Genomic DNA, 12,436 nt, shown 5'->3' with positions numbered 1-12,436 from the left:
AATGAGAGTAAACACGTCGGTTGTTATAGTAACCATCGTGCCGTAGCGTTTGCTACCCATTTACTTATATGCATGCTTCCACTCGGTAATGAGTTTTGGAATAATATTCTGGGGAAATTCCACAGATAGTAACAGTATATTCCTATTATAATAGTAGGTGCCAAATCTACGGAATCGTGTAGGACTATTTTAAAAAAACTACAAATAATACCCATGGCTAAATAATCTTCCTCGTATGTAATTGTGAAAACTTTGTAACTAATTCAACAGTTCATAGCATAAATACACGTCAAAAAATGACTTTCATACTCCATCGGCAAGTCTATCGTGCTATCAAAAAGGAGTGCGTTATATGGCAGTAAACATTTTTAATAGCCTCCCTATCGATATAAAAAATGAAAGTCAAAACATAAAATTATTTAGGGCCAAATTAAAGAAGTACCTAATTTCTCACGCCTTCTATTCTGTAGGTGAATTCATGACATTCAATAACACTTCATGAAATTGATACTAAAACTGTGTGTTGTACTAGTAGACTAAATTGTAAATCTCGTCTGTATATATTTCATCTAGACTGTGACTATAAATTAAGGTCCGTATTCATAGACATTCTTAGCGCGGGCTTCCGGTGGATGATCAGAGAACTAACGTTTTCGTATTCATAAACCAGTGTTAGCGATATGCTATGCTATGAATCCTGTACAAGTAACCAGTCGATAGCCGGGGCTAGTTTAGCACGCTCGTAGCGCGGGCTAACGAAATGTCTATGAATAGCACCCTAAGACTTTATAATAGTACTACTTTTTTTTACTTGTTCCATATTCTAGATGTAAGCAATGTGTGAATACCATGGAATGTTAATAAATACAATACAATGTTCGCTACCGTTTGCGCTACATATGCTCGACATAGTGAATTTTTTCTTTTCACTGAATTTCACTAGTACTAGTTTCAATTTAACCACTGATTGTTACTCAAGTGAGATCGCAGCCCAGTTCGTTACGAATCGTTTGGCACCACTTCGAACGTTTTATCGCTTCACATTCTCGAGTTACACTGCCTTGGATGCTGCGCGATCTGCCAATTCGTGCCTAAAATTCCGCCCTCCCTCGTATCGCTACTTGACATCACCCGCTCCAACTGAAGGTCACGGTTGATACAATGATCCTTCATCTATCACCTTTTACTTCATTAGAATATGTCTTCTTGTTCAGAAATTATAGGCGCGTTAAAACTGACCTCACAATGTGTCGGTCGACTTTCTGGGATGGCACCGTAGTACTGGACCGAACTTACAGACTTATTCATGTCAAAACATTATTTAGGCTTTCCACAACCCTCAAAACCTGTACTTCTATAAAAGTATCGAAATAAATTATGGTAGAAGTGTAGATGTTAATCGGACGAGGTATGATGTATCCCTAATCACGTCAACTTAAGTAGGCTTTTTGTGCACTCGTGTTGGAATGAGTTGCGTGCCGATTATGCTCCAAGACTAAACCACGCCACATCACGCATTCCTCTCCTGCCATCCATTTGATATATCCAACCCCTGATGGTGGTCTGCCGTACCTCGTACATCCACCTTGAGTCGCAGTGGCCTGCAAGAGGAGGGACTACGATGATTCTTTTGAAGATCTATGAATCATCTAGAATCCGCCAGCACTGTCATATGCTGTGCAATTCTTCGACTAACCGCGAGGAATACAACTATTGTGGACTACCCATTCGATGTCATACAAACACAAGTGGTGCCCTATTTTCCAAGCGGGGGTTGTATAATTTTCGGAATTGCGGAATGCGTTGGTGAAATGATGGGGATGAAACGAGAGAACCCGGACAAAAACTCCCACAACCTTGACTTTGTCCACAACAAACACAATTCCTCTATCGCCGGGATTTGAACTTGAGTCCGCGCTGTGACAACTGAGCTACAAAAGCGGAAAAAATTTGAGTAGCATCACAATATTTTCTCTTTGTATAATAGCAAAGTAGCTTATAATGTGAAGTATTAGCACTTAGCGAATGTTAAGTGAACAGAATCATAGTGAATTTGTGCTAACAGTTTCCACTATAATGGTTCTGATATAATTCCATCACCATTTGCTTTCCAGGTCATGTGGAAGTTACGAACTATATGCTCAGCAAGTGCACTGGAGTCGAGGTGGACGCAAGAAACGCACTGGGCTTCACGCCGCTCATGAAAGCTGCTCTACAAGGCCGTACAAAATGCGCCAAACTCTTGTTGTTTGCTGGTATGTCTTCTGCATCAGATACAATGTACAACGGTGATCATTGGTTAATTAAGTTTCTAGTCAAATGCATCAATGAATAAAAAAACTGTGGCAGCAGCATCATAAAAGATTATGGCTTTTCACGCAGTGAACCATAATAAAACTTAATTTTACCACTTCCAATGGGAATCTGCTTGGTAAACTCTTCATGACTCCGAAGACTGCAGTCCAATTTTAACAGTCAAAAGTCAATACAATAAATAATGTATTACTACCGTAGGCGGATCCAAAATTTTTGTACAAAATTTTACGCATTATCCACCACAATATTTCAAGAAATGTAAGTTAGCAGTCAAAGAAAACTGATCATTTATGTTGAGCTATTGGGAATAAAAACTGTAATGCTTATACTTCGTTTGATAATAAATTCCACTCTTGCCATTTTACTCATTCATTATCAGGCACCAGGCACTACTATGACAATTCTAAGAATAAGACATGGATGGTAATTTTAGTATTAATAATAATAATAATAATAATAATAATAATAATAATAATAATAATAATAATAATAATAAATCTATATATACCGAGCGTTTCATAAAAAAATTTTGATAACCAGAACCTATGTAAAGAATCGATTATGGTAGTACCATTTCCCGTAAGAAACCGTACTTGTGGTCAACTTCGAAATTTCAAATGAGAAAATGGGTCATTGAAGGTACCATTGGAAATTACTTTTAAAAAGAAAACTTTTAGTGAAACTTTTCTTTTCTAACTTTCATTGTTTACTCACAAAGCAACAAAAGTTGTATCTTCTGAGAAATGCTGTATGTTGTTTACATACATACATTCTTCATAGTAAATGTTCAAAATGTCCGCCACCCTGTGCTAAACAATGTTCTCATCACCTCCTAACATTTGTGATTACACTTCAACACAGCTGAGAGATCCACAGGCTTCTCTAATTCTTTGTTTCATGTCTTCTCTAGTTGTTGGACGCACCTGATAGACCATGTCTTTAATTCTTCCCTGATTTTTTATGAGTAGAACACATTTTGTACTCTCTTCATTGTTCTTAAATTGAGCGTTTTAATAATTGTGAGGTTAAATATCGTATATACCGGTAGAACAAATGAAAGCAGAAACGTTACAGTGGCCGAACTTAACCGTGTCAATCAGAATGTGTTTTTCCGATACAAAGCCTGTTTAGCCGAGGGAGGGAGACATTTCCAGCATCCTCTATAAGGTACCGGTATTATTTTATACAAATTTTAAGTAGCAGAGTTAACGCATGAGTGCAGTCAGCTGCAACATGCCCAGCCACCAAGAAGAGAAACACTGCGCTAGCGGTCAGAACACATACTCTAGTAGAAGCCCTGTACATAGTTCGTAAGTACTAATTGCAATGTAACTGTTTTCATAGCAAATTGAAAATGAAGCATTTCCTTTCCTTTCCAAAACAGGTGCTTCGCCCACCATGAGAGACACAGGTCGAGGACTAAGGGCTGAACAATGGGCACGATTCTGTGGGCGATATGTGTGTGCAGAAGTGATCGAGAAGTTCGCTCGCCACCGCCTTCTTGAGAGAACAACTGCCTACGGCCGATGGGGTAGTGAGCCAGAGCTTGGAACTCGTCTTCTGATGGGGGCAGGGAAGCTGCCCATCACCAGCGGGCAGAGCTCGTCGCAGTCCGTGGGTTTCAAGTCCCGACTACAGCGTGCCTTCCGCACAAACAGCTCCGGGTCCGAGTCCCCTCCTCATAGGTACTCCCTCGTCTCTCAGCTTACTACAGCAGCTCTCTGTGCCAGCTCGCCTGTGCTCCCCACTCCCAAGGTCAGGTCGCTCATGAGGCCCTTGACAGTTCCCAAGCTACAGGTAACGCCTGCAGCTGCAGGAGAGGCAAGCAGCCCTTGTGATCAGTTTGCATCAGGACTAAAGCACAAGAAGAAGAAATAACATTCACTGTAACTTCCACCAAGTGGAGTGAGGCCAGGACTAATATTTTTCTCTTTTTAATGAAATTAGATTTTTATATCTACATCTTTTTGAAAAATCCAGTTATCCAAACTAGTTAGAAATGAAGTTTATGTAGCTGTAACACAGACATAAGGTACTGAACAACATAATTTCCCCTCGTGACCTGCATTTGCTACTCAGGTCCTTCATACTGAATGTTCATGTATCTTACCAGTCTTGAAAACGAACACCAATCTACTATTTCGAAATGTAAGACTATGAAATTGAAATTTTCAATGTTGCTCCTTGATTAGATTATGGTGACGGTAAATTGATAGGCAATGTGCCCATGTATTTATATCTATTTTGCTTTAACACAGAAATTTCTGTTGATTTATGTTCTTTGGTTCAGGGCATAAATTCAAGACATAACTTATCTTCATTATTTCATATAAACAGACCGAGTCCATACCTGTGGAGTAACAGCGCGTCTGGCCGCGAAACCAGGTGGCCCGGGGTCGAATCCCGGTCAGGGCAAGTTACCTGGTTGAGGTTTTTTCCGGGGTTTTCCCTCCCTCAACCCAATACGAGTAAATGCTAGGTAACTTTCGGTGCTGGACACCGGACTCACTTCACCAGCATTATCACCTTCATTTCATTCAGACGTTGATGTTGATACAGCGTCGTAAAATAACCCAATAAAATAAAAAAATAAAAACAGACCGAAGTACTATCGGTTTTCGATGATTTGGTCCAGGCACATGCCTTCTTTATTCAGAATCAATCTATAATTTGGGCACAAATTAAATAAATCACTTATCTTCATTGCATCAAAATACAGTAGAATCCCTCTTATCCGGCACCAAAGGGACCAGGCTAGTTCCGGATACGAGATTTTGCCGGATAATTGAATAAATACCGGTATATACGAAAAAAAATCGTATTTCATAGTGCCAAATGTTGAAACTGCAGCCATGTGAAGCTTATTTCTCATCACTTGCTCATAACTGAATAAACATAAAAACTGTGTGAATTTTCCTTATTTAAACACATCACACAACACAAATAATACACTAATTTTAGGTTCCAATATCACTGAAAATTAACGTTCGTGCGAACTTCCTAATGTGGCAACACTGATGCCCCCAACATAACTAAATAGCCATAAAAACTACGTGGATTTTCTTTATTAAAACACATCAATAACACACTAATTTTAGGTTCGAATATTCACTGAAAATGAAATTCGTGCGAACTTCTTGATGTGGCAACACTGACAGCCCGAACATGATTAAATAAACATGAAAGCTATGTGGATTTTCTTTATTAAAACACATCATACAACACAAATAATACACTAATTTTAGGTTCGAATATTTACTAAAAACAAAAGTTCGTGTGAAAAACTTTCTGATGTGGCAACACTGATGACCCGAACATAATTAAATAAACATAAAAACTGTGTGGATTTTCTTCATTAAAACATATCACAGAACACAAATAATACAATAATTTTAGGTTCGAATCTTCACTGAAAATGAAAGTTCGTATGAACTTCCTAATGTGACAAAACTGACTGTGGCAATGTGGCAGAATTAAACATTTTCTTCCCCCCCCCCCCCCAGACAAAAGTGTCGTTGTTTTGGTATTGCCGGTTATTTGGTTGCCCGTTACGAGGGATTTTACTGTATATTGTTCTGGGCCAAAGAACAGAAATCAACAGAATTTTCTAAATTACTTAAAGCAAAACATCATAAGAGTATGAACACATCTCCTATCAATGTACTCTCGTCAATTATCATATTTTGAAGTTAAAAAACCTTACAGAATATCATATTTTTAAGGTTCTTCTTTAAGTAAAATGCTTCCTCCAGAGTAGCCTATTTCTCAGTTATTGTATTTTGAAAGAATCAATTATTTAATAAATACAGTTTCAAAGCCATTTCCATTTCAACAAAGAAAACAAAAGAACAACCCTGTTTATCATATAACTAGAGATTATTTTCTTTTCAACATAACACTATTTTCTCCTCTCTTTTAAGTAGGAGCAAAATGCTGTGTATGGTGAATCATACTTCCAAACCTTGAAATATGAGGAGTTACATCTCTACATGCATTCCCAATCTTTGTAACTTGTCTTTCTGTACCCATATGATTTAAATTTTCATCACATACGAGGAGTTTATGAAAGCGAAAACTATTAACTTATTTTTTATCTTCTTCTGCATGTTTTTTTCTTTTTTTTTTTTTCAGTTTCTTCCTCATTTCTGTATGAGTGTAAGTGATAATCCATACGAAAGTAAAACAGACGATGAATCGTGAGATTTGTGACAGAAAAGATGTAAAAACTCTTTCAAGTGCAAATTATCATTGCCCATTCAAATTCATGTTCAATAAGTATTATTGACATCACAGCAATGATTACGATGTCAAAGAAAACAGTGAGTGAATTTAAGAAAATACCTCTTTATACAGAATGCTAATCATAACAATATGAAATTATACTACACATATCAACTGTTTTATAGTTACATCTGGAAAAATCAGTTAAAATCGCAGCATTTAATTGAATTAGAAATGAGACAGAGACTAAATAGAAAAATTAATACTCGATAGAATTTTGACACTAGTGAATCTTTAACAGAATGTAATAAAGTAGTAATTTATAAACTAAGTCTTGATGTTTATGGTATGGACGATGTATGAAAGGCGAGGAGAAATGAAGCCAGTTTAAGGGGAATCTGTACATCGAGTTTTTACAAAAAAAAAAAAAATGAAATTTTAGTTTTTATCATTTTTGGTAGTTTAATATGTGTGAAATGATAATATGATTTTATTTCTTCTAAATGTCAGTTTTTAGCTCCATCTTCAGCAAAAATATTGCAGTAATTCTTAATGCAAAAAATGTTATCAATAAAAAATATTTTTCTTGTCAACTGCTCAGTGGAATTTTAAATTTATTTAGCCGGTTGTATACATAAAAGTATGTTACATGTGTCCTATTTTTTCTACATTTCTATGTTGTACCACTTATAACAAAAGTGCGCCCAAAATTGAGGTAGTTAACATTGCAAGATATGGAAACTTTGACACCATTTTTCAGCACTTATTTTTTGTGGTATTGGTACACTTTTCTCAGAAAGCATTGTATCCAGAAGGCTGAAATTAATATACAATATCAATGTGATGGCATTTTACACAGTAGGGTAAAAAAATTAAATTTATTTCTATCTTCAACAAAAATTAAAAAAAAAAAAATAGTTTGCAGTCTTTCATAAGGCAAAGAATATTATCAATTAATATTTTTTTTTTTTTTTTTTTTTTTTTTTTTTTGCCAATCGCTCAGTGGAATTTTAAATTTATTTAACCGGTTGTGTACATAATAGTAATATATGTTACAAGAGCGGTATGTTGACGTTTTCATGTTCGAGGAAAAGATTGAAAAAGCGAAACGCAGTTGAGCTTTTTTTAATTTCCGAGAACATGAAAACAAACATACCGCTCGTGTATCGTACATTATTTTGTGCGAAGATCGTTTATTACATACCTGAAAGACGAATTTCTAATTAGTTGCAATGAAATCTCCATCTTGGTTTCTGTTTAATGACGGCAACTTCGGAAAACCAAAATATCTTTTTTCAACATTGTTGCTATAAAATGTTTTCTGTGTTTACTATACTCCAGCAGGCCGTGATATACGTCTGTCTTTTTTTTCTCCCCAGTCTATAAATGCGAACTTAAAACAAACGGTAAGGTTATGTAATGATTTATTTTTCATTTTAATATTTTAACAATATTATTTATACAACATATTGCAGTGATAACATCCGCATCTGGAATCTTGTTGATTTTTTCACGGCTTCCTTAATGTTACTTGTATGAGGAATGCAATAAGTTTCGTGGAGTAGTAGACTTTACTTAATTTTTGCAAATATTTAAAAACAATAATTAACATTGCAATTTAGGTGAAATTGCAGTGGTAAGTTTCCAATTTATAATTATTACTATGTTAAACGTCTCTAGAAATAATATGTTAAAAGCCTAAAGCAGTAAAATGAATGTCGCGCTTAAGCGGTAAGAAGAGGGAAATTGTTATGTGTGTTAGGTTGGGAATACTGAATGTGGTATTTCACACTTACCGCGTATTGGTTCTGTGCGGAAAACAAGCAAATACGCACGATCTCGCAAAAAGGTATGTTACATATGCCCTATTTTTTCTACATTTGTATCTTTTATAACTTCTGAGAAAAGTGTACCCAAAAATTGAGGAATTCAACATTGTAAGATATGGAAGTACAGACTCCCCTTAAGAAAGGACTAACCAATTAGTCCTTCTATTCGGCATGTGGAGAATGTGTAGGAGGTTCAGATTTTCGAAGTATTGCAGTGTGTAAATGGACCTGTAATGAGAATGATTTGCTGAAGAATTCTCGATGAGTACATCTGTTATTATATCTCTTTTTCCATTTTATATTGAAATAATGTTTCAGAAGCAATCAAACAAGTGAAGTGTGAGAATTAGTGAAACAATAGATCGTCACTGAAGTTATCTTAATATGAAAACAAAAATTACTGAAAGCTTTATGTCTGTGCTACTAAAATCACTGCAAGTAATTTAACTTCTCTTTGGTATTCCTGTTGTTTGTAAGGCTATCTTGACCAAGTACTGTATGACTGACAATATTATATTAAGAGTCAAGTGTTTCAGATTTTATCTTTTTATATTCTTTAAAAAATGAAGACTTGAAGTACTACCTAGTAAGGATATAAGTGTATTTTCGTGAAAATTATGTTTTTATTGAAATAGCAATTGATGTGCTCAGCCATATAATAACATACTTAAGAATCATAATCCAGAGTCTTTCTTTTATCGTTTTATTATGTGTTCATAAATGGCGGGATGTGTATGTGCAAATAGCTTCAACGCGTATTATGATTAATTTTCCTCGAAAGTTTGAAAATGACACTTAGGTCCTTATTCAGAGGCGTAACTACAGAATGGCTGGACTGGCAAATGTCCAGGGGCCTACAGGATTAAGGGGACCCAGTCATCATCATCATCATCATCATCTATTCTTTTATTATAAGATCATTCCTAACATTAAATATATTAAATTCATGGCATTCATTTCTGTAATAGACTGAATCTAAAATATCTGACTTGAAATACTAGTACAGTATGATACAAAATTTAAGTGACATTGATCTCCTGCATAAGAATGAATTCGCAGATACGTTCACCACTGGTCAAAAGTTTTTGATCACCTATCACAACTATGGATTTGTGGTTAAAACAGGGATTTCGTTTCAATTGAGACTCTTAGAAATATATTTTTTTCACTACTTCAATGTCATATAAATTACGGGATACATATGGGAATATGGGGGCATGCCACAGATGTTACAAAAATATTATTACATCAAAAGAAGACACTTTGGATAATGCTTAACAGAAATTAAAGAGAGATTTGTAAACCTTTAATTATTCAAACTCTATTTTTACATAGTTACTTTCATAGGCAGCCTGGGTTTTCACTCTGAAAAACAATCGTCATAACGGTTTTATCATCACAAGATATTAGTAGAAACAATTAGCCACCTATATTTTGCGAGAGATGACGTTATTAGGCAGTCTAAGATTCCACATTAATACAATTTCGTCCTAATAGTTCATGTAATATTAACACAGAACTATGAAATTTCTATCATATCATAACGCTAGAGACAGAAAATATTTATTTTGTTAGTCTATTTAGTTTTTCCGATGTGTTTGTACTGGTACATTGAAATAATGTCTATAGTTATTTTCATACCTGATCGAAAACTTCTGACCGGTAGTATATAGCAAATACATTTATTCAGATTTTTCTCGAGAAATTTTAATTATGTGATCGGCACAAGTGATGACTTAATGAGATCTCAAAAGTAACAACAATCAGTGAACTAATCTCTCTTCTTATAGTATAAAATCACTTCTTTTCACCCAGTTTTCCGGAAATTTGTACAGCTTTGATGTTGTTTCTGACCATTCCTGTTACAAATGCCTGTACAGAGGTTGATTTTCCGAACTTAAAATAATCAGAAGCTATCTGAGGAATACCATGGGTTTATGAAAGACAAAGATTTAAAACGTCTATCCATTGCTAGGAAGCTGGGCATCGAAGTAAGAAATGACTTTGCTGAGGTCAAAGCAAGAATGAACAAGTTTCAAGGTATGAAAAATGTTATACACAGGCCTACATCCATAAAATGTAATCACAAATAAATTCTGAATATCTATTTTGTATATAAATTGAATTTGGAGTTACTATACGTATTTCTAATATATGTAGTACCGGTACAGAAATTATTAAAGTATTCTCTACAAAACATGTAAGGGTATCACTATGTAGAAATCGAAAATGGTGAGGGCCCACCTTAAAACTTTTTCAGAGGTCTTTTAGCGTCTAGTTACGCCACTGTCCTTCTTTACTTCAAGTTTTCAAATGTACATGCATAATTTGTTACAGTGTTAATTTTTAAAGTTTGTGAAAGTGAGTGCTACATTTAGGCTTCATCTTTTCATATTGTTACTCAAAATAAAGAAGTCTCCAAGTTTTCACAAATAATGATTTTATTATTAATATCACAGATGCAAAAGGCACTCAAGCAGTGAAGGCAGCAAGATCAGCTGCTTCAGAATTATTCTATTCGTGTTAATATTAAATCACTGAATAACTCTGTTCAAGAATTAACAGTTATGTCCTATTTTAAAGTGAAATGTAGGCTCTTTATAATTTGAAAATAACAGTATTCAAATTCAGTGGAGGCTGCTTGAGGAGGCTCAGGGTGCTGCCTGTGGAAATAATTTAAGAAGAATCTCGAATTAAGTGTAATTTGAAATAAATGGGGTCACCACTTGCTCTCACTATGCATGATTTGTCATTTTAAATTTTAACTAAATGACATTTTCACTTTTCACAGCGGGGCCCCTCCAAGACAAAGTCTGCACTCCATAAACTGCTACTGTTCAAAATGTTTAACTGCAACTCAAATTAAAATATTAGCAATTCCTGTATCATTTAACTTCAGTAAATAGTACATTTTCTGTAACAGTAAGTTAATACAAAATACTACCATTTCTATTTGAGCCGTTCAGAGCAAAAGTGGTGTAAGTCAAAATTGGGTACTTAATGAGGTTTAAAGTAAAAATTCTGTAAAATACAGCTCAAAGTAGCAATTAATATGTCCTTCCTGCTATTCACTGACTACGAATAGTTTAAATAAATTGAATATTAATTGCTACTTTGCGCTGTATTTTACAGAATGTTTACTTTAACCCTCATTACCAATTTTTGACTTACACCACTTCTGCTCTGAACAGCTCATTTAATGAATTCAACTTTAACAGTGGTGTATACACATACTGTACAATCAAAGTCTAACACAATTTCAAAATCTGTATGCATATTACATTTACTGTAACAAACTAAATGCATGTTACTGTAAAAATGAGAACTCATCCTAGTGAATCAAATTTGAGAGTTTTTAAATTACCTATCTACTTTAACGCCCTTTTTTTAACTGATATCTCTAAAGAATGATATAACTTACATCCTTTAATTTGTTATCTAAAGAGAAATAGTGCAAAAAAAAAAAAAGGTAAGTATTATATTAACTTGTAAAAATTCGGAATAATATATGATCAGAGTTTAATGAATCTGTAAAATCCTAACAATATTGCAGGTAACAAACATCCCGTCCTTTAAAGTAAAATCGTTTTCGAGCTCTTACGTGAAGTGTGCATTTTAACTCATATTTTTCTAGCCTACATGCGTGCGATTGTCATATGTATACATAAACAACTTCAGCATGGAAGAACAGTGCAATGAATACTATTAATTATAACAAGCATTATAAACGTGGGTATGTGAATATGTTTGAATGTAATAAACAATTTGTTAAATATTATTTCATTATGTACGAAAATATTAAGAATATGCATGAAATTATTTTTTGCTGAAAAATCTCATATTTCACGGCATACCCCCCCCCCCTCATTAAATGAAACAGAATTTACTTTAAAACTTGCGATTCTGCTCATAAAACTCTATGTCAACTGATTTTTATACAATAATATAATTCCTTCATTAATTTGCAAATCAAACAATATCAGTATCGGTAAGGTACTTTCAAAGATTGGAGCTGCAAACAGCCTCTGAGACTACATCACAGGTTAATAATAATCGATCCAAAGAGACAG

At 34.6% G+C, this 12,436-nt stretch overlaps 1 protein-coding gene across 1 annotated transcript in view; it reads left to right on the top strand.

The window, feature by feature from the left end:
- Positions 1 to 10,802, top strand: part of LOC138697633 (uncharacterized) — a 262,595-nt gene extending 251,793 nt beyond the window's left edge. Inside the window, exons 5-6 of the mRNA XM_069823047.1 lie at positions 2,115 to 2,255; positions 3,701 to 10,802. Of these exons, the coding sequence (XP_069679148.1) occupies positions 2,115 to 2,255; positions 3,701 to 4,194 (635 nt within the window). The 3' untranslated portion in view covers positions 4,195 to 10,802. The remainder of the gene's footprint in view (positions 1 to 2,114; positions 2,256 to 3,700) is intronic.
- The last annotated feature ends 1,634 nt before the right edge of the window (positions 10,803 to 12,436 follow it).

The sequence above is a fragment of the Periplaneta americana genome, chromosome 4, assembly GCF_040183065.1.
Source record: "Periplaneta americana isolate PAMFEO1 chromosome 4, P.americana_PAMFEO1_priV1, whole genome shotgun sequence".
Taxonomy (NCBI): domain Eukaryota; kingdom Metazoa; phylum Arthropoda; class Insecta; order Blattodea; family Blattidae; genus Periplaneta; species Periplaneta americana.
Note: the sequence above shows the minus strand (reverse complement) of the source record. Positions and strands in the feature narration are given on the sequence as shown.